Consider the following 23,445-nt stretch of genomic DNA (forward strand, 5'->3'; position numbering starts at 1 on the left):
GTTGATTCATAACTCTCCTAAAAAGGATATTGTGCTAAGTGCATTTGTGCACTAAATGCTTTAATGGGGTGTTTATTGCATTATTAACTTTAATAACTCACTTCTATATGGAATAAATACATAGGCTGGAAAACAAGCAATCCTTCAGTTTTGGAACAGGCTTTGATCTAAGTTCAAGTGCTTCAGATTTTAGGTTGAAGATTGTAATTATGGTGAGGAGTGTTACTGACTAAATGAACCCACCTATCAAATCTAACAGGGGGTTTTAAAAGAAGCAGCATAGAAGTTAAATATAAAAGGTTACAAAATATGTTTGCTATATAATATTATTTAACCTCGTTATTCATAGTTGGAAAATTCATAACTTAATTACGCTTAAACTTTTTTGATAATCCATCCTTGCACATTTCCTGCACCAGCTATGGATGTAGCTGGATGTAGGAGATGTGTGCAGTACATGAACTGGCTTTCTGGTAAAAATTTCATTTATCCAGGCTTTGTCCCTCCATGGGTTTAAGTGGTGTGTTGTAGACCTTGTCCACAAGAAAGAAAAAAGGAAATCATACAGGAAAAATTAACTTTAGTGAAACATGACTCCAAAGCAGAGCAACAGCCACTGCCCACAGACCCAGGATGGGAGGGTTAAAACAAGCTGACGTTTAAGGTCCTTTCCAGCCCAAACCATTCTATGATTCTGTGACTCTGTGTTGGTAAAGTCATCATAAGTCCATTTATTGTACTTGTCATATTGTCATATCACCTGACTTGGTAGCAATATCCATCACTATATCTTGTCATTCTCTAGATTTTGTTTCAGTTTTCCAGCAGTGAATTTCACTAGCATCTTACAGAGCTGGAAAACTCAGCAGCTGGAGTTGAGTCTTATGGGGAATAATTATAGGCAGTGATGTCAGGTTTTTCCACACCTGTCTACCAGTCCTCTTTTGGCTGGACTAGGCCATAATAAAATAAGTATTATGCCCTAATTACATCTGGCCTGTCAAGTGTATGCATGGCTTTGTAATAGGCTTTTAGTTCCAAAAAGTCTGATTTCTTTTCTCATAAATCATTTTTATTTTCTCTGGTATTTCAGATAAAGCTCCTTTTGAATCCCCTTTGGGAACAATAAACTTTTTGCACCATCGTATCCTTGTCTGGAAATTCACAGCCATTAGTGTTGAAGACTGCATGGACTCCTCAGGTAGGCTTCTGCTGTTATTGAACTTATTCTAGTATTTTAAATTCTTTTGCAAAGGAAAGGATCCAGAGATTTGAAATTCAGCCTTTGCTACTTATTAAATATTTATCATATTTGCTGACATTTTTTGTATTACATGCATTTTTATTTACTAAGAACATACTTTGCATTTCAAAATACATTCTGTTTTCTTCAAATATATTTCTGGAATGGAGAATAGCATCAGATATTATTTTTTTCTCTTTTGTTCCTCTAAAGTAACATCTCTGAGTTAGGGATTTTCACCACTCTATTGCTGTTTTCCAGTTCTAAGGGGATTGTTCACCACTACCTTGTGTGACTAAAATAGCTTCTTTTAGAAAAGCATACAAGGGGTTTACAAGCATGTTGAAAAGGCATAAAGTTCATCTGCTTTTGACAGTTGCTTTTGATTGTATATAGAAAAATGAGTAATGGTGGGAAAAGAGTTCTCTGTAGTTTTCCTGCTTTACTCTGCTATAATCAAGTGATGACGTTAGGTGTTGTTCCCATTTGTGTTTCACTGTGAGTCTAGATTGGCCTTTGGACACGAAAGTCAAAAAGAATACCAGCACGTAATGAGAGAGCTACAGCACATTTTTCTCCTCTCATGTAATACCTACTGAACCAGACCACGGTTTAAAAAATGTCTGAATCTGTTTCTTGATCCATTCTGTTAGAAACTGGACTGTTAATTTAGATGCCTTTATTTAGGCAGCATGTAAGCACTCCCTATACTCAAAGGTATGCTTTACGTTAAATCTTCAGCTAAGAAACAAGCAAGCAGGAATCATGCAAGGACTTGATGCTGAACAACTTAATAGATCTAGGAAATACAACATAATTATCTACAAAGCTAGTAAATTTAAATATGGTTACATTCAGCCACCAGTGAAAACAATGTTGCAACATACTTCCATAATTGTGGACTGTCTTCTGCTCTTGTATTCTCAGAAGAGACTTTGTACCTTGCAGCATAAGTCTTAATATGGGAAGAAAAAAAAAAAAAAAAAAAAAAAAAAGAAGAAGAAGCTAAAAAATTTGTTCAAGTAAGAAGTCTAAACTGAGCTGTTGGATGCATCTTGTCTTCCATCTTGGGGTCAGTTTGAAGTAGTGTATGGCCAGACACGGTTATGGCTTCACTGTACACTCACAATCCGAATGTTCTCCCCAGATATTTATTGTATCTACATTAATGGACAAAATGGCATGTCAATGAATTGATTAATTAATGCTTTCACTTTTCATCTCAAGTTACAAAATCTACTGCAGTAGAATTTTCATATGACTCCTTGCATCATAAATGTGAATTTTATGAATTTTGCTTTTTCTCTTTTCGTAGTTCCTTTAGCAGCTTATAAATGGCTGGTTTGCTATCTGCTCCGAGGAAGTGACCTAAAAATGAATAAGGAGAAGCAGGCTGGACGAAGTGATTTTGAGGCAAAAAACAACTGCCAGGTAATACTTACTAATCTTTTATATTTTATTATTTATTTTCATCCAAGTCTGTCAGTTTCTGTTAGTTTTATCTCCTTGTGTCATAAAGTACAATTTCCTGAACCATAAAGCAGCAAGTCGAATAACTAATAAAACTTAATACCTGACAGTGGGCATTGGATAGAACATGATAGCACAAGGACGGTTACCATTAGCAGACATTTTCCAGGATATATTTCCCTTCAGAAAAGTTGCAGGCATGTCCTGTGTGATATCTGCAATTTTGATAGCACAACTTCTGAAGACTAAATCTGTGACTATTAAATACACTGCAGCATCTGATTATTACTTCTCCATCTGTGCTTATGGACAAATACATAGTGTAGGAAAGAATCTTGCTCTGGCAGGTAGGTAAACTAGATGACCTAACAGGTCTTTTTCATCTCTAATTCCTATAGTGCAAGGTATTCATGAAAGATACTAGACTGACAGCATTGGAACCTGAAAAGGAAACATTGACAATTTACATATAGCAGATCCACTGTCTCACCAGAGAGTTTTAACAGCTAGGAATGGCTTCACTCCATATTTCAGTATTTATCCCCAAGCTCACCAGATTCCTCTACTACCTCCATGAGAAAAATCGGCTCACATCCAGAGAATGAACTGTCATCTGTCACTGAGAAAGGTCAGTTCCCTGAAGATGGTCAGTGTCATTTACGTTATCTGCAAAGCTAAAAAACAGCAGGAAGGAATAGTCAGCATTCAACTCTGCACCTAGAGAGACCCAGCCTGGCTTCAACAGGGTATGATTTGTGTGAAACCACTGGTGAAAGGGAGGAAATATTTCCTGCTCTTACCCTAGAAGCAGCTTATTAGACAAACTCCTCATAGTCAAATTCAGAAGAGGAATTGCCAGAAACTCCAGCCTGATTGCCTGTCAGCCAGGTTTTGGTGAAGCTGGTACTAGGGACAGTGCATTAGAGAGAATGGTGAGCTCAGAAGTATGAAGTTTGTCTTATCTATTATATTTAAGATTCAAAGAGGTTCAGGCACACAACTGCTTTTGAGATAGTTGTTGATATACTTTAAGTCATTAGTTTTTCTTTTCTCCTAACAATTCATCTTCAGGACAGCAGGACCTTTTATTTTAAATGCCATGCCTCAAAAACATCTGAAAATGATTTACAAGTTGTGCTTTGAAGACATGTACGTATTTGATTTAAAACTTTCTGGGCATGAAGAAACACTTTTCTGTCAGCCCAGTGGTTGAATAATACAAAATATTTATTCATGCTATGGGGGATCTGGAAGAGATTCCTAGCCTATCCCTAGGTTATTTTCATTTGGGAGCAGCTTGATAGAAACACTACAGCAGTGCAAGCAGTGGTAAAGAGCAAAATGGAATTATAGGGGAGAACAACAGGAAAATAATTCTTAATGTTTCATTTGTGATGTTAAGACTTATTTCAGTCTGACTGGGGAATTATCAGATCTCAAAAATTCATCTAGTAAGGGGGCAGTCCTCCATAATGCTGCAGAGAATAGCTGATGCGTATTTTGCTGTTCATATATGAGTCTGAGTTTGGACATAAGTGTGCCACTGGGCAGCTGCTGTTGAGAGAGATAGTGATCTTTGGAATATGCCTTTTTTATGTGCTGCAGTGGATCTAATTTGCATTTGCAAGGATAACACAAGTATTTAAAAGGAAAGGATTAAAGCTAATCAACTAATTCTACATGAAAAAACTTAAACACCCAAACCTTAACACAACAAACTAAAAATAATACGTCATTGCAACAAGTGAGCCAGGACAGCAATGGCATGATATTCGCCTCCTGTTCAGCAGCAAGAATGTTGTCAGTCAGCAATCTATTCCATGGCAGCAGGCATAGCAAAGTTGAAGTATATAAATGTAGAGACATGTTCCTATGTAAGTACATAGAACCACTTAAGGTTTTACATTCTGCATTAACAGTAAATGGTGATTTGTCATTCTCATCAGGTACTTGGCAAGGACTAGTTCCATAACTCCTTCAAAATATACTGCAATCTATTGCAATCCATCAACAGAATCCACTCATGCTGACATAATCAGATCTTTCTTTATTATTTGAAGGAACGGTAATAATTTTTCAATAGAAAGATTGCATCCTCTGTATAAAACTCTGGGTCATATTAAATAAATATAAACGTACCTTTTTCTTCTTAGATTCGTGAAGGTTTCTTAACAATCCTAAAATCAGCAGACATGATTTTATATTGTCTTGTCTCTGATGTAGCTTCTTGATCCCATAAAGCCTGGGTGCAGCTGCCAAATTACACTGGTAATTGGTGCTCAGTCTTACTTCTAATTGGCATCTCATGAGACTTTTCAGAACTAACCTTTGCATAGACATTGTGGAAAGTGTTTTCTCCTACTGTTTCTTAGAATTTCTGAAGCTAGATCATCACACCTAAACCAGCGGAACTGCACTAACTACACCAGACCAGTGCCATTCTGCACAGGCTGAGGACTTTTTCTTTGTATTTTGTTACTCAGTGTCCTTCTCACTGTCTCCTAAGGTGTATCGCTGCCGTTCTCTGGCTCTTGCTTTCATTGAAGAAACAGCCTTACAGCGCTGCCATGACTACACACACCACCCCGGCATCCCAGCAGCTCTGCAGCCAGTGCTGAGGAATCTCAGTGCTCTCTATGGGCTCTGGTCCTTGAGTAAACACCTGGCTGTGCTCTACCAAGGTGAGATCAGCTCCCTGAATGTGCTGTGCATGCCACTTCTGTGAAGTTCTGACTTGGCCAGGGCAGGGACTCCTAGCAACAATTCACATTACAGCATTTTCTTACTGCTTGTTTAATACAAAACAATCATTCTTGACCAAATTTTCAGGAGCAGGAATCTGCAGTGAAAAATTAACCTAAAAGGCTCTCTCTTACCTCAGAGATGATGGAGAGGTCACGGGTTTTGCTGTGATCCAGTGCTTGTGTGAGAGGATGAGGGATAGACAGCAAGATGCTGTAGTGTAGCTCATCACTGAAAAAGGCTCTACATAGCTTAGATTAAGAGTTTTGCAGTCACCTCATTAATGAAAGACTGTCAGTTCAATTAAACAGGTGCAGCTACTTAGTCTCATGAATTAGCAAAAGTTTGTATCAGTGTAATCTTAACTGGTATTGGGTTCTCTGTGAATGTTTTTAAGGTGGCTATGCTTCAGGTGAACAACCAGGGAAATTTATTCAGGATGCTATTCTGGAGCTCTGCTACACTATGTCCCCTATTGTCCTCCCCAAAAACACTGATGTCTGACAGTCACTCCATTCTTGTGCCACTCTTACTGCCACTGTAGGTTTTGACACAAATTTTGAATCATATAACGTACTGAAAATCCTCCTTTGACTCAAGTGCATTTACAGCCAGAGGCTCCTTTTTTCCTTTCCTGGCTCTGGGGTTTTGCCAGTGGGACAATTAACATTGCCACAGGTGTGGCATTGTCCCCTTGAGTCAGAGGGTATGAGGTAGCTTGTGCCCTTCTCCCCTGCCTGGCAGGTGAGCATTCACCTTTCTGCAGCTCAGTTCCTCCCTGGGCACCATGTTTGAAATGGTTTCCCCAAATCACCAAAGACAATGGTAGAATCACCCTGTACACATAAATAAATAATAATGCAGCCTGTGAAAAAGCCATTGCCATTTTTCTTTCCACTTCCACCCCCTGTGGGCAGCTAGCAAAAGAAGGACCTCCCAAATGTCCCTCTGCAAGCATTGAGCACCCCTTATCCTGTTACAGATCTTCCTGATATTAGAAGTTCTACAAGCACATTTATCTAAATTTTGTGGTCACATTTGAAAAATCTAGGTACTCACAAGTTACATGTCTGTACTGAATTGCAGTGGAAGCATTACCATCATAAGAGGGGTTTTTCAGCATCTTAAAGGAGCTGATGACCTGGGCTAAGAATATATAAATTGATATTTTCTATGGCAAGATGCTTTTTTTTTTTTCCAAGATAAAGGTCAAGAACATCTGGAAGATATAATGGATGTGTTCTATAGAGACTACATCAACTATCTTGCTGCCAAAATCTACTATAAACAGGCACAAAGGGCCAATCTGCTGATTTTCCTAGCTGTCACTGGTTTATTTAAGGGGCTAAATCAGCTTTCAATTATTGTTCAGTTAAGAAAAAATGAAACCTATTGTTTAAGCTCTGTGCCATATTACCATTGCTGCATGCTATGATTCTTGAAGTTTTGAAAAACTCTATTTCTATTCTACTTATCTTCTTGGACTGTACATAATTATTAAATGGCACCTAAAATCTTTTAGCCATTTCACACAACAAATTAAACACCTTTATGAAATAATTATAGCAAGAAATCTGCTTAAAGTTGGACAACCATTCGCTGTCCCAATCCAAAACTGTCCAATGCACCTTTTAAATGTACCAATATTCATTTTTACTTTATTTTCAAAGTGCTAAACAAACTCACTGCAATCACATTACTCAAAACTGGCATAACTATGGGTCAAAAATGCTAGAGCACAAGTATAAGCAGGTGTGTGTATTGTGAACAAGAGAGATGCAGGACCGGGTGATAGGAGGCACAATGCAGACAGGTGCATCTAAAGCCCTGCTTCTCTCTGCAGCTAGTAAGTCCAATTCAGGATGGTGATGAACACCCAAGAGAGTGCAGAGTCCACAGCCCCCCTCTGTGGGTAAGGCTGAGCTTTTATAACCATGCTGCCAGCAAGGAGGTAACTAATTCAGAGAAGGTGAGGACAGCATCGAGCTCCCTTCTCAGCATGACCTGCATGATCTGGGCAGAACATTGCTACAAGTGACAGGAAATTTTCTTATTTATATGGCTAAAAGTTAAATCATTCTTATGGCAAGTGCATTTGAAAAAAAACAGATTACTTCTGTTTGAAGCTGCTCAGAGAAAGTTCCAGTGAGTTCAAAATAGGTAGAACAGGAAGATACAAAATATCAGAAGTAATTGTACAATAAATGACACTTGCCATGTAATTGCAATATCATCCTAATACAAGAAATATATAATTGGTGTTTTTATAAAGACACTAAAATAAGAAGAGTAAGATATCTTTTAGTCTTGAAAATAGATGTATTGCTATGTTCCCATTAATGCATTATGGAGCCAAACTTGATTGCACTGAAGCCAACAGAAGAAAAATCACACAGATTTTAATAAGATAAAGCGTCTGGCCAAAACAAGTCAGACTTAGAAATATCCATTTGAATGCATCTTAGTATGATTTTCTTGCTTTCAGTGCTGTTACAAAGGAGATTAAATTCATCTGTCGTCTCTCAGAGAAAAGATGAATATATTGCTAATGAGCCTAATCTCGTTCAAATTTCTGAAGTGAGGAGCAAATACTGAGCTCACAATGCCACCTGAGTCGCCAGGCCAAGAGCAAGACAATGGGGAGGAAGGCTTTTACATTGCCTCCCCAGAGACTGCTTCAGTGCCACCCCCCTAAACACCAGAATGAAGGAAGTGTGGGGGAACAGGTATGGCAGCAAGGCCTCCAATCTCACCTCCATCACCACCAAGTGCTGTCTTGCCACTGCCTTGTCTCTGAGACAAGGAGCCTTTCGATGTCCTCCCCAGATACTTTCCATTCTGCTGTCACTGAACCAGCTCAGTCCCTGTGACAGACAGAAGCTGTACCTTGACACACATTTCCATGAACAAGCCCTTCAGCCTTCTCTACAGTGATTCAGTAGGTACCAGTTTGTCACACATAGAAAATGCACCATCTCACATTTGCCAAATGCAAGGTCTGAAGAAGGAAGTAACTTTTATTTTAGAAGTTTATGAGAAATACCTCTACCCTAAAAAATGTGGCCACGTTTGGAATTTGCTGAGCTTGGTAATGTTCAGATGGAAAGAAGATGGCAAAATCCACTTTGCTCAACATAATTACATCCTGATTATGGCAAAAGTGAATAGAACATGGCTCAAAATGTACTGAACAGTGATAAATTAACCTTTTAACTATGTGATGTAGTGTTAATATTTGTAATAATTCTTTTAACTGCAGAAAAAAAATGTAGCTATCCAGGCAATCAGGAAGGAATCCCTTCCAACATGTAAATGAGAACTGAAATAAATGTCACTTTAAAATTTTTAAAAATATTGTCTGCTTAGTGCATTTGCCTTAACCTGTCCCCTACTCCTCTCAGAAAAGGGCAGTGGCACTGACCATAAATGGCCTCTCTGTGTGTGACTGTGAGATCAGAGCACTAAAGCTGGCCAGGTTCTGTCAGCTGCTGTGGCTGCAGACACTGGCAACCTGGGAAACAGCCTTGAAGGAGCCCTCACCGGGGGGGCGGGGTTTGCACACTAATGCACCTCCCTCAACATAAGTCAGCAACTTTAGAAGACTCTTCAAGGCTGTCTTGAACACACTGAGAAAGTGGGAAATATTTTTAGAAATCACTTGTGAAGGATGTAGACCATTTCGATTTAGAGCTGAAAGGCTAAATGCTGGGATGCTGCAATTCAGTGTAGTTACACTGGCTTCCAACTCACTGGTTTATACAAGATTTAAAAATATTAATAATCATCTATTGTATGAAAACCACACAAGTAGATAACAACAATGATCCATGGACACTTCAAAAGGTGCAAACCACCAGGATGGATGCCTGTAATTCTGTCCATTTGAGGAACATGGTGTTTCCTATACATTTAAGAAGTCCTGCTTTTCCTGGGAGGTAACTTTTACACCTCATCATAAGTCTGTGCTACACCATTAGCAATGTATTTCCAGGCATTACTGTTTCCAGACTGAAATCTTATCTGACAAATTATCAGCCTGGACAAATTTAGATTATATCAGCTTCCAACAGCAACAAGCTTGGCCTTATGCCTAAAAAACCCAAAAAAACCCCTAAGTTAATCATGAAAGTCTGTCTGTTTTCCTTTCAATTGCTAGGGTTGTGCTAATAAGGAAGGGTGTCAAGTCCTTTAACCTGCTTTTATCTCCCACTGGCATGTAATCAATTCCCAGTACTTGTCCTAAAAGCCACTTGCTTTTGGCAGAGGTGCCCAAACCTGGCTGCGATGAGGGGAGGAGAGCCAGGTCCTGCCGGGGCTGCCCCCTAGGACTGGGTGTGTGGACAGGAGTGGCCTGTCAGGGTGTGTTTGTGTGTGTTTGTGTGCTCTGCCCCTCAAGACCGGTCCCGAGGGTCCGTTTGGCTCTGGCCCCCCAAAATTAGCTGTGGGACCCCCAGCCACCTGCCAATCACAGGATATCCTGATCCCAAAAGTCCCCCACCCGGACAGGGGATACTAACCTGGTGATAATGTGAGGACCAAAACAGATGACGAACGACCCTATAAAAATACTGATTTTCTTGGTAGCCCGCTGCCTCCTCCTTTTCTGCTCCTTCAGACAGCGCTGCTTCACACTACAGAGGGAAAAGAGCAGTGAGGGTGTTAAGGCAAGAAGGAAGGAGGTGAGATGTGAGCCCAAGGCAGAGGGATAGAACCTTCTCCACTGCCCAAAGGCCCTGCGCCCGGGAAAGGAATGGGGAGAGGAAGGCAGCGCCCGGGGGAGAGGAAGGCAATCCCCTCGGGAAGAGGAGGGCAGCCCGGAGAGGAGGAGGATAGCCCCAGCGCCGCCGAGCCTCGGGACGATCGCACACAGCAAAGCAGTGAGTCCCGCTTGAAGGGAGCTCAGGCAAGTGGGATAACTGGAGAGCCCGATTAGCATTTAAACAGAGAAGGCTACAAATGCACAAGCCACCGTTCCTGGCACTGTAAGCAGGGTCTGAAACTAGAGGCAGGAGCGCTCGCCATGCGGCCGGGGCGGGCAGGAAAGGGTGCTGGAGAGGCGGGATATCTTTTCCGCCGGGGGTAACTACCACGAGTGACCGGGGCTGTGAAGCCGAACGCGCAGGCATTACCTGGGGTGGATATCCACCAGCAAAACCAGAGTCTGCATGGTAATAATGTCTATCCGCTTGCAGTGGAACCGGGCAACTTTGAACACCTTCAAATAGGTGAAGCACAAGATCACCAGAGACAGCATGAAACTGATGGAGTGAAAGACAATGGTGAACACCGTAAACCTCCGCTCCTGAGAAGTGTAAGGTGCAAGAGGCATAAACGCTGTTGTAATCTACCCATGAGTAAAACAAGGATACCAAGGGGAACGTGAGGGAGTGGAGCCACGAGTAACCCATCAGTATCACGGCGTCCTTCTACCGCATCTTGCTGGTGTAGCTCAGGGGGAACAGCACGGCAATCCATTTGTCGATGCTGAGCGCTGCCATGCTCAGCATGGTGTTGGAAGTCAGGAAAGTTTCCAGGAAACCCATCGCCTTGCAGACGGAGCCCCCGAGGGGTTGCTGGCTCCTCAGGATGCCCAGCAGGGTAAAAGGCATGTTCAGAACGGTGAGAAGCAGGTTGCAGAAGGATAAGTTCACCAGGAAAACCCCGGCGACCTGCTTGCGGATGTCCGTACTGTAGACGAAGCATAGCGGCACCAGGAGGTTGGAGAGCAGAGAAACAACCAGCACCAGCACGAGGAGCAACGCCAGCAGCACGCCTGCCAAGCCCATCTCTCAGCGGGTTGCCCGGAGCGGGCGAGGGCAGGAGGAAGGGGGCACCCGCTCCGGCCCCGCAGCCTCGCCTGCCGCCCTGCGCACGGTGCCGGGGGCAGCGCCGGGGGCAGCGGCCGGGGGCAGGGGGCGCGCAGAGAAGGGCAGGGCGGGGAGCGGAGTCGAAGGCGCTGAGAGACGGGACAGCGGACCGGGACTGGGCGGCTGGACGGGGCAGAGGGGGGAGGACAGGGACAGCGGGGCCGGGGCTCTCTGACAGCAGTCAGCCAGGGGAGGAGGGGAGCCCGGGAAGAGCGTGGCCGGAGCCGAGGGTAGGGGCTCCGGGGCACCCAGCGACCGGATCGGGAGATGGGGTGGAGATGGAGGTAGCCGAGGATGGGCTGCAGATCGGCGGCCCGAGGCGCCCGGAGCCCGGGGAGCGCGGCCGGGCGCTGTCCGCGGTGCTGAGGCGGGCGCGGCCCCGACGCCGCCCCGGCCGCGCCTTCGAGCCCCGGAGCGCGGCCCCGCAGCGCCCGAGCCCGCGCCCCCTCCGCGCCCCGCCGCGGCTGCGCTCCGCCGGGCCACGGCCCCCGCAGGCTCTGAGCATCTTCCCCCGCCGCCCAGCCCCTCAGACACTCCAGCCGCCGAGCCTCCCGCAGCCACTCATGCGCAGACCAGCGGCTGCGAGGCACAGGCTCAGCCAGGGATCGCGGCGTCGGGCTGATCCACTCCCGGATGGCAGGCGAAAGCAGCAGCAAGCCCAACTTTCCGCTGGTGTGCAGCTCAGGAAGGATCAGACCCCGAGATGAGTTGCTGGTAGTTTGATCCTTGCGCTATGCTCAGGCACACCCTGAGCGCACCAGCTGTACCTGAAGCTACTGAAACCTGTTCAAAATCTGGTGTCTGTGCCCTTTCGCAGGCTTCTCCCCCGTCTATCTAAGGGCTTGCTTGCCCTTTTCTCCCTACAATGCTTGCTATGACTGCCCTCTGGGTACTCAGACCAGCATCCTGCTGGCCAGCATTGAGGGATATTTCTTGGTTAGAGACTCCACTCTGAGTGCTTGGAACTCAGCAGCTGGTCAAAAAGTAGCCACATTAGGGTGCTGCTGGCACACTCTGTGGAAAGCTGAAGTCTCTCTCTCTACCATTTTCCAGTCACACTGATAACGTGATAGTGTTCTGGTCAGAAAGGTTTCTTCTGTTATCACATTCTGGCAAAATCTGAAAAGGCAGACATGAAAGAGAACAGAAATTCCCCATCTGCAGTTGTCAGAAATGTGGATCACATGGCTAATTCCCAAGTTCATCTTTGTCTTAGATTGAAAAAAAAAAAAAAAAAAAAAAAAAAGAGAGAGAGAGTAAGTTTTCGTGCATCAAAATACTGGTATAGAAAAAAGCTGCCGTGTCTAATCACTGTCACATTTTACAGTTGATCACCAGAACTGACACGAAGAAAAAGGAGAAGAAAAGGTATCTTTGCTACTATCCAAAATTACTATTAATATCCTAAGGAAATGCTGTATTGTATATATTGTCCCTACAGTGTAACCTTGTCACACAAATGTGACCACTGTGTGAATAGCTGTACATAAAACTGCTTGAAAGACCCTGAAGGCAATGTAGGTTTGTTGGGCTTTTTTTCCCTCAAGAGTAGTTAAAGTTTTGGATCAGGCCCTAATTGAAAAGCTTGCCATGGTAAATTATATGTCTTAAGGAAAGAGCAAAGCAACAAGACGTGAGATATGTTATTTGGAAGCAAACCAGTACAGTACTGTTCCTCAGGATGGAAAGGAAATGAATGTTTTCTTGGATCAGAGAGCTGTCATTTCCAAAGTTAAAAAAGTGCAGATACATTTGACAGGGCTTATGCTTGACGAACTAAAATCCAATATATATCTGTGTAAATATTTGAGAGAAAAAAAATCTATAAAAGCATGACAATACCAGTTTTCTTAGTGTCAATTGTTGCATTTCTATCTTCAGAGAGCCAGCACTGTTTGGGAAGGGTTGGGAAGAAACAAACCATCATGGGACAACCAGGCTGTAACCTTACAAAGCAAAGGTTCTGCAATTACTCCCTCTCTCACAGCAGCAATTCTTGCAGCTCCTACTAGTCAGAACCCATATATGGCCTACCTTTCATTTAACAGTATCACAGGGTTATGGGGCTTTTATGCTAGACATCTGGGAATAGAGTCTGTCTGTGTCAGGTGTAGTGGGGTCAGGAGGGGAGATGCTATTTTATATCATCACAGAGACAACCTAGATGTGATACAACCTAGATGTGATGTTCCCTTACTGGGATAGCTACCTGAGAAGCTGTTTCCTCTTGGATCCAGAGGACAACTTCTGTCTCTCATTCTCTCCCTCTTCTATGCATACATACATAATTCCTCTCATAAAGCCTTTTCAAATGAAGAATGAATTGTTTCCCAAAACTGATGCAGAAAGGATACATTGAAATAAGACAAGAAAATAGAAAGGTAGCAAAAAGATGGGAGAAAAATTATTCTAATTTTTTTTCACATGTTCAGTGACTTGTACAGTACTTTGCAACAATATTCTGGGCTCAAAGAACCCAGCAGAGATGACTTTGTTGTGTTGCTCCTTTTGCTTTCAGTGGAACTTTGTTAAAGTGACAAGTTAGCCACGCACATAACTTCCTGTGGGATGTGAGTCCTCTGCTGACACTTTCCAATTTACAGGCAGCAACCTCATAACACTTCATACCAGACACCTTTCAGTCTTACTTGAAACTTATGAGACTGGAAACAGTTGATTTGTCACCTGCTTGAGCCCAGAAGGCTCAGACTTGCTTTGGTGGGCTTGCAAATGTGGTAAGTGCCTCCTTAGCCCCTGGAAACACATATACTCCTGCAAACTTTTCACATATAAGCAGACATATGCATATATAATTTCAAATGCTCCCAGCAGTCATATTAAACACATATTTTTTCCCAATCAAGACCCCTTACAGTATTTATCAAGGATGCTGTCTTGGTGGAGACTGGGGGCTGTAGAGACTGCTGCAATATGAAAAGGAAAAATAAAGATCTTCTTGCCAATAATTATGCCTTAATAAACATAGACTATTTAGTTAACAGAGATTAGGTAAGTACTTGAGACTTTTATTCTAACAGCTGCATCATTCATTCAATCTACACATTCATCTGTTCTAAATATTGACCACAACTTATTTGATTTAATAGTGAATGGGCTGTATTTTTTTGGAAGGAATAGGGTAAGATTCAAATTCCTGTTTTAGTTTCACTCCAGGAAAGATGTGTCATGCAAATTTCAGTGTAGATCACAACTGCATGTAATTCAACTCTAATCAAAGTATCCTGCAATGGCTAGGAACACATTTAATTTGATTCTAATTTTAAGAAAGCACAGTGAAAGAAGGAAACCTCAAACAAATTACACCAATTAATTTGAAAGTACAGAGAAAAGCAACTCTTTTCCCTGATTCCCTTATGACAGGTGAAGAGAGGGAAATTAAATTATATTAACCAATATGAGGGGAAATGGAATAACTCATGGAACTGACGTTATGAAAAAAGCTTTTCACTTCTAGGGCTCTTGCTAAAAAGTGACCATTTCAAGAGTGAGTAAGGCTGGTTAATATCCAAGAGATTTTTCAATATGTCCTGTAAATAGATCTGGGACTGACAGATCCTGACAAGTGCAGAGAAATATCTTCTCTCTTCCACAATGACTGCAGGTGTCTTATTGTTTTCACATTACATTTAGCTAATGAAGCTTTAGTGAAGTTAGTCCTTCAAGTCTCAAGCAACAACTTTTTTCTTATTATTCTTTTGTTCTTTCTTTTCCCTTCTTCTTTTCAGAGGCTTATTTTATTAGGGTTTGAACTACAGAGTCTTTGAGCAAGTCGGGCTACTACACAAATATAGATTTTATTCTTTCTAGAACAATAAGACAAATAAGTGAGCAGATAGTTGTGACAACTGACATCCTGTTAGTCTCTAAAGAAAAGATGTGAAGCCTGACTCATCAGTCTAATACAATTCTGAAAGACTGTTCCTGTGGCAGAATTCCAGTTGGCACATTTAGCACCTGTGGAATAACTTTATCCGAAAGATCTTCCTAAAATGGAACAAAGGAAAACTCAACGTTTTTCAGGGCTCTGAAAAAACTCCACGTAAAGCCCACACATTCCTTCACTAGTCCTTTACTTTTCAGGGGAAAAAATTGGAGCAGAAATATGAAGCTCAACCATGCCGCAGTTCTGCAGACTGAAATTGCTTCAAAATTGCCCAAGTACCATAATGAGGAATCTCAAAGTTCAACAGATAATCTTGCAGTTGTATCAAAAGTCTACACTTGAAAAAAATCCTTTGAATCATATTTCTGTTTATGCAAACTAGACATATTCCTACAGTCTGCAAAAACTGATCCCAAAATTATTCCAGAGGACAATATTTTGTTTTGAAAGATGAGGGGCAACAGAGATTATGAGTGGCTGAGGGAGCTGGGGTTGTTTAGCCTGGGAAAACGAGACACGTGGAGAACCTTATCACTCTCTGCAACTACCTGAAAAGAAGTTGTAGACAGGTGGGGGTCAATTACTTGTCCCAGGTAACAAGTGGCAGGATGAGAGGAAATGGCCTCAAGTCATATCAGGGGAGGTTTAGGACTGGACAGTAGGAATAATTCCTTCACCAGAAGGGTTGTCAAGAATTGAAATGGGCTGCCCAGAGAAAGGGTTGACACATCATCCCTGAAGGTATTTAAAAGACCTCTAAATATTTTTTAAATGGAAGTGTGACACTGAGGGACATGGTTTAGTGGGGACTTGGCAGTCCCAGGTCAAGAGCTTTTGGGTCATTTCCAACCTAATTAGTTCTATGATTCTATTCTTGGTATTCTTAATGGAAATGGAAGTCCACAAATACTGGAAGATGACAGGAAAATGAAAATGTTCACAGAAATTCAGCCAGTTTCAGTTGACACCCGAGATTTAGGTGGTTTAAAGTCCTTGGTCCTCTAAAAGCCCCAAGTCACGTCGGTGTAAAAAAGCAGAGTCCTCAAGGTCTGTTTTCAGGTTTCTCGTGTTGTTTATTATTCAATATCTCTGAATTTTCTCTGCTCCCAGCCGAGGTCCAGACAGCAGCTGGGACACGAGGCGACTGCCCGCCTCAGGGGATGTCCCCTAACATTTATACAGATAACTACGTGCTGGTTATTTACTATTTTGTGCCAATGCCCAGTGCCCACACTAAAAGTGACATTTCTACTTTGCTCCAATCCACTCTAACCACTTTGTGCCATCACCACCCCAAAAGATTAGGGATGAGGAAAAAGGAGAAGTACATGAGGTACCACCCAAATTCCACTATCTTGTCCCCATTTACTTCTATTCTATAAATTCTAAAACTACTCAATTCTGTATTGTCTACTGTGCTAAACTACTATTTTCACATCCCGGTGGTTTGTAATTCCTTTTGCAATGCTGGAAGCTTTTCCCATGGATTAAAATCAGACCCGGTGTTTTCCTGGGCTCTGTGACAAGGTCTCCGAGCCCCCTGGACCAGCTCCACACCTCCCTGTCCAGGGCTCAAATTCCCTTCCTCGGGTCACAGGCCATCCAAGGGGATGTCCTGGACTCCAACATCTCAGCCTCCTGTTTGAACCAAAAAGACCTCTTTGGCAGCTTTGTCCATGAGCCGCCGCATGCACTGAAACAGACACGGCATGATCATGAAAAGAATTGCAAACCCCAACAGGATGCATAAACCTGTTTTTTTAAAATTTCTTTCCACAGTGGTGAAAGGTCAAAAAAATTGAAAATGCCATCCAGCCCTGATGCATTGGCCAGAGTTTCCCAAACGTTTTCCTTTGGCTGAGCCATGGGCCAAACTGCCGCATTGCTCAAAGCAATCATCGAGAGAATGAGGCACACGTGTGTCACCAAAGGGAACCATTGAAATACACCACCACCCAAGTCCCAAAGAAACCCCAATGTCTCTTTTGCACGTAGAACAAGGGGACATCTGCTGTCTTGACATCCGCTCACGTCTGCGTGCCTGCGTTCCTGTTTCCAATCTTGGGGTCCACGTCTGCTTGCGCTTGGACTCGGTAGGGCTTCACATTCTTTGCTGCTGCCCATCTCGGTCCGGCTCCTGTGGAGACACAAGCATAACCCTTGCCCCAAGTTACTAATTTGAATGGATGCCACATGCTGTGGTGTTCCTACTCTGCTGCATGCTTCTAAAATTTCTGCTATGGAAGGTTGACCTGGCATCGCACTGATGATACGTTTGCACTCTGTGTTGGCATTTGCAAATGCAAGACTTCGAAGCAGATGTGGCTTCGCTCCCTCATCATTGACTTGCCTATCTATTGCTTGTGTGAGACAATCAATGAATGAGGAGAAAGATTCTGATGTGCTTTTCTTTATTTCTATATAAATACTTTCTGGAACTCCTGCTGGTGAAATTTGCAGGATTGCTTTTCTTGCTGCTTCTTTTATATCTGTTAACACTTCTCGTGGTAAATCTCTTGCTTGACAACGTGGCTCATCATTTGGTGGATCACCTGCCATTTCTGTCACAGTGATACCTGCATTTGGTCCTCTTTGATATCTTCTCCTGAGGTCTTCAAGAACTTTTCTCCATTTTGCTTCCCAGATAAGGATTGCGAATCTGTAAAAAGCATCGAAGCAATGGATCTGAGGTCAAAAGGTGTTAAGTTATATGTATTAAATGGTGCCTTCAAAAGCTGCTTGAAGTATGGGGATCCCAATCCATTATCACGGATGGCTTTCACCAAGTCTTTGATCACATCATGATCCAATCTCTCCCATCTTGCGTTTTGACCTTGCGCATCATATGCCACTGGCAATACTAAACTTCTTCTGCCTGCTGAACTAAATTCTTTTAATACTTCTTTCTTTGTCTCAGTCCAGTCTGTTGCACTGGATACCTGTGCATCAGACATCTGTGAATTTTCAGAAAAAGGAATTAATTGTTGTGATTTTGATTGTGACACTGCTCCTCCTATTCCGGAGTCTGCCTTTATTTGTTGTTTGTTCCATCTTCTTGAGACGTGATCCCTTCATCCTTGAGGGATATTTCTCTTTTTGACATTTCTCTCCCTTCTAGTTGAGGAGTAAAAAGCTGAGACTGTTGTGCAGCACGTGATCCTTGTGCAGCATTACCAAGACAAAAGGTTGAGCCATCAGATAGTTGGAAAGTAACTGAAGAAAGCGTCTGTGGAGTTAACTGAAGAGGAGCTTGATTGCCTTTTGGTGGAAGGAGCAATTGAGGAAATTGAATGTTTGAATCTGGGTTGAATTCCAAAGCTGTCTCTTTAAATTGTGGAAAAATTTGTTTCATAAAATCTTGAGATAATAAAATTGAAGAAGCTTGAGATGAAGGACATGCAGTTGATCTGAAAGGAATGCCTTGTGAAGCAGTAATATGAATCATGTTGTCGTCTGTGGCGAATGCTTGTTGTTGCAGTTAAGTTTCTGCATGGTCCTCTGAAGTTGACAACGGCTCCATTTGTTCTTGTTGAAGCTGTTGTTTGGAGAATAAATCTGTTTTTTATATGTAACTGGGAAAAAATGCTGCAATGTGGGTGTTCCGCCACTAGGGGCGCTGTTGCTCCCATGGCCGGGTGTGGCGGTCGCTTTGGCCGCTGTAATTGTGCAGTTCCGCCACTAGGTGGCGCTGGCATCGCGACAACCGGATCCTGTCGATCGACCGATATTCTGTCCGGGATCTCTTCAGCTATTTCTGACAAAAGACGCTGCGCTTGTAACAAACTCTCCGTTTCTGGATCTCTGGGACACACTGCAGTGATGTTTGGATGTGCACCCATGCGCCTGAACGAGCTAGCTGATATTGAATCACTGAGTGGCTGCCGAGTTGATATTGAGGCGCCGCTCGTGGGCGGGGTTATGGTTTGTGGCGTCTGCTGTGAGGAGGCGGCCCCTTGGAGAAATTCTCCGCCCTGGCCCCACCCCATCAACACTTGCAGTGCCCCCGCCTGCTCCGATCCTGCTTGCATCGTCCCGGCACCGCCCTGGGAGGCGTTCCCTCTCGATCCGCCCCCGGGGGCCGCCCCGTCCCGCTGGCCATCGGGGTTACCCCGCCCGCAGCGAGACTGCGGCTTGGGATACATCCCACCCCCACTGCGCCTGCGCCAACGTGAGCCGCGGGCGTCTCTGGGGTTTGCAGTGCACGGCTCTGCGCCTGCGCCGCCCCTCCTGGCTCTCCGCCCAAGCTTTGCGATGCGGACACAATTTTGTCCATTTCGCTTCCCGTAGCCTCCATCATCACCCTACGCCGAACTACCGGCACGGGCTTTTCCTCCCCGTTCGTCCCGGTCTCGCGGTCCGCGAAATCCCGACGGTCGCCCGCGAGTTGTTTTTCCCCGCGATCCGCGCCCCCCTGACACGGTGTGTTTTCCTGCTGCCCCCGTCACGTTCCGCGTCCGCGCCAAGTGATTGTTCCCGGCGCAATTGACTCGCATCGCCTTGGCGTCCTTGTGCCGCGGTGTTATCTCCCGCCGCCGGGCGATTTGGAGTTGTTTCCCTGCTGCTCTGGGGTTTGGCACACTCCCCCTCCCCCCTGTTGTGTCTGTCCCTGCTCGGGTGGAGGAAGGGATGGCGAAGCGATTTCGCGCGGTGTCTGGGGAGGGGTAAACGCACTTCTAGGTGGAATCCGATCTAAATCTTCCCGTTCCTCCCCTGGGGCAATTGTCCCATGTCCAGGGGACATGCCTCAAAAGAAAGCATGTCTCTATCCTGATCGCTGGGATGAAGTACAGTTTTTTTCTTTCCGGGAGTGGCATCGGGGAATCAGGTTTCAGAATTTGAGGGCTCCGAGATAGGCTGTCGTGATTTATGTGCCTCATCTCGGGGAAGCTGCTGGCTCTCTCCTGCTGCTATAACTTGGGGAAGCTGCTGGCTATCCCCTCCTCCCACATTCTCACTAGGAGACATGGGATCTGCCTGCTGCTGGGAAGCAGCTGGCTGCTGTTCAACAGAAGAAACATCGCTCTGTTCCTCCTGCGCAGCCCTCCGCTGCTGTAAAGAAGGAGGAACTGCCTTTTTATTACGTGAAATTGCCTCTAGCATGATTCTCCCTGCGGGCAATAGCTTCGGAGCCGTTTTATCCCTTTTAGTTGCCCTGTGCTACAACTCCCTATTTGCCTCTTGCCAAAATGCTGGCTCAAATAGGACGTGGGTCTCGCAATGGGGAAAGTTACACCCAACCCACAAAAGCAGAGCTTGAAGCTCCTTTTCAGTAAGGCCTGCAGGATGTGCAGACAAAAACTACCCGTAAAGCGGATAGGATCTTAAGTTGTTCCTGGGAGACTCCCGCCCCCATGTTTCTGGATTTGACCGGTCTCAGGAAAACAGAAGAACAGGTGCAGATGTTCTCAAATCCGTCCGGAGGTGTCCTGATCACGGACCAGCAGATCTCAGGGTGACGAGTCCAGGGCCCTTGGAGTTCGTCTGTCCGAGGCGAAGTTGAAGTCAGCTGCTGTGGCCACAAATCTTCCCCTGTCTTCTCTGGATTCCTTCCTGGCTTAGAGGGCTTTGTGCATTCACTGGAAAACACCCAGTGAAGCCAATTCTCGGTGAGGTGCCCACTCGGTGCCCACTCGTGCCCACCCAGGGACGCCAGTTGTCGGGGGAGTTTTCCCTCACCCGAGCTTTAGGTGGTTTAAAGTCCTTGGCCCTCTAAAAGCCCAGAGTCGCGTTGGTGTAAAAAAGCAGAGTCCTCAAGGTTTGTTTTCAGGTTTCTCGTGTTGTTTATTATTCAATATCTCTGAATTTTCTCTGCTCCCAGCCGAGGTCCAGACAGCAGCTGGGACACGAGGCGACTGCCCGCCTCAGGGGATGTCCCCTAACATTTATACAGATAACTGCGTATTGGTTATTTACTATTTTGTGCCAATGCCCAGTGCCCACACTAAAAGTGACATTTCTACTTTGCTCCAATCCACTCTAACCACTTTGTGCCATCACCACCCCAAAAGATGGAGGACGAGGAAAAAGGAGAAGTACATGAGGGTACCACCCAAATTCCACTATCTTGTCCCCATTTACTTCTATTCTATAAATTCTAAAACTACTCAATTCTGTATTGTCTACTGTGCTAAACTACTATTTTCACATCCCGGTGTTTGTAATTCCTTTTGCAATGTTGGAAGCTTTTCCCATGGATTAAAATCAGACCCGGTGTTTTCCTGGGCTCTGTGCCAAGGTCTCCGAGCCCCCTGGACCGTCTCCACACCTCCCTGTCCAGGGCTCAAATTCCCTTCCTCGGGTCCCAGGCCATCCAAGGGGATGTCCTGGACTCCAACAGTTTATGAAGGGACATATCTAGTAAAAAGGCCCCAAGAGCAGCTATTATGTTCATTTTGTAAAAATTCTCTATGTTCTTTGAAATTATGTATATGCTATTCCTTTCCAATTATATTGTATAATTGTATTCAAAAGCAAGGTGTCTGTTAACTTTAAATGGGTTTATGCATAGCCTTGAAAGTTGTGTGGTTATGTTTTTAATTAGAATATTCAAAATCATAATCAAGTATATTAAGAGGATTTATAGGTCATCAAACCAAAGAAAGGGAAGAGCTGTGATAATTTCTTTTGATATTCTTTCAGAAACAGGTATGCAGTTATCTTGTTTGTACTACAGCATGAGTAAAAATTCAAACTTGATGACAATAAAAGGGAATTCTGGAGGGAATCTGTTGCAGAGGACCTACCACATTTGTCCTGGCTAACTTCTCTCACTGCTAACAAAGATGTGGCTCATATTTGAGCTAATGTGTTCAGAATTAACTTCAGCTAGGGGGATGGCTTATACATTTCTCCACTGGTTAAAGAGCTAGTAATCTAAATTCTATTACTCTAAGTAGAGAGAATAAGTCCACCAATTTCCAGTACTTAATCTGAGTACTTAATCTTAAACCCTCCAGTTCAGCATATCTTTAACAGGGGAAATCACAATCAAGCTCAGCCTTCCAGATGCACTCACAGGTAATACCCACCAGACTGATTATGGAGCAAAAAAAATCTGCTATAAACTGAAGGTTTATATTAAGTAGCATTTATTTGCATCTCTGGTATCTGATTCAGCTGATTTCAAAGTTACCTAGAAATTCATGTTGCAGCCCTTTTTTCCTGGATTCAGAGAGGTCTTCTTTATAATATAAGGTAAACTAAATGTTCTACAGGTGTGGTTTTACACTGGCTTTTTTAAAGCACACACTCCACAGTTCTTTTTATTTAGCTGACTGATCTTCACGACTGTAGGCCGTAGACCACCCTTCTTTATTGTTACTGGTCTCCATTTTCTTTTTGAGATGAGGCTTTTGTCAATGATCTTATGTTATCTCCCAAGTCTCTGATCAAAGTATTAAATGTAACAGACCAAACCAAACTTTTCATGGCACTCTCTAAGAAACATAATAATTTGATGGTGTTTGTCAATTTAAAATTGCCTTTTATGTAAACTGACTTCTGGGGCAACTGGCTTGTTTGTTCCCATCATATAAACCACCAGCAACATTTCATCAAACATACCTCTCTGAGGTATGGGGGTGATGCGGCCACAGCTATCCCTTGTCAGGGAATATGAGCTGGGAAATGACCTGTATGATGTTTTGGATGACCCAGGACAGAGAAGGATGCTGCCTCTCCAAGCTCACAGCTCAGTGGTGGCACTCAGGCTCTGCCTGGGGCACCAGGGTCATGCAGAAACAGCCTGCCTGGAGCAAACATGCTGTTGTTTTGGTGACCCTGGTAAAGTGCTGATTCTACGAAATGGAGATTGCTGGAGCAGTTCAGCATGTCCCTTCCTCTGGATCCCACACTGCTTTGGACAGGTATCTGGCATTTCAGGTGTGTGAAAAAAAGAAGTTCAACATGAGAGTGAAATGGGCAATTTTCAGTGCTCCATGGGAATTTTGTTCATTGGCTTTTCCATGGGGTTTCCTCATGCTGCAGCCCAGGGGAAGAGGAGGCAGCCCAACCTGCTGATCTGTGGCCTCCCCTGGTTAGTCAAGATGGTCACGCTCTGACTCACATGCTGGCTCTCATGTGAGCCCTCAGCAGACAGGAGTGTTCCAGGAGGTTTTTGACTAAGGTTGTGCAATCCAGCCAAGGCCTCTTCAAACACTCATTTGCAGAGAAACGTTGTGCAATGATCACTTATTGACTCACAAGGATCCCAGTGTGAA

At 43.9% G+C, this 23,445-nt stretch overlaps 1 protein-coding gene and 1 pseudogene across 1 annotated transcript; one reads left to right on the forward strand and one right to left on the reverse strand.

Annotated features, from left to right (window-relative positions):
- Positions 1–421: 421 nt before the first annotated feature.
- Positions 422–5,959, forward strand: LOC136363112 (peroxisomal acyl-coenzyme A oxidase 3-like). The gene is made up of 5 exons (XM_066322201.1): positions 422–437; positions 1,094–1,201; positions 2,559–2,674; positions 5,220–5,394; positions 5,853–5,959. The coding sequence occupies exons 1-5, from the start codon at positions 422–424 to the stop codon at positions 5,957–5,959; spliced, it is 522 nt and encodes a 173-aa protein (XP_066178298.1).
- Positions 5,960–9,920: 3,961 nt separating this feature from the next.
- LOC136363113 (G-protein coupled receptor 26-like) lies at positions 9,921–11,241 on the reverse strand (annotated as a pseudogene).
- Positions 11,242–23,445: the final 12,204 nt, after the last annotated feature.

Source organism: Sylvia atricapilla, chromosome 6 (genome assembly GCF_009819655.1).
Source record: "Sylvia atricapilla isolate bSylAtr1 chromosome 6, bSylAtr1.pri, whole genome shotgun sequence".
NCBI classification, from domain to species: Eukaryota; Metazoa; Chordata; class Aves; order Passeriformes; family Sylviidae; genus Sylvia; species Sylvia atricapilla.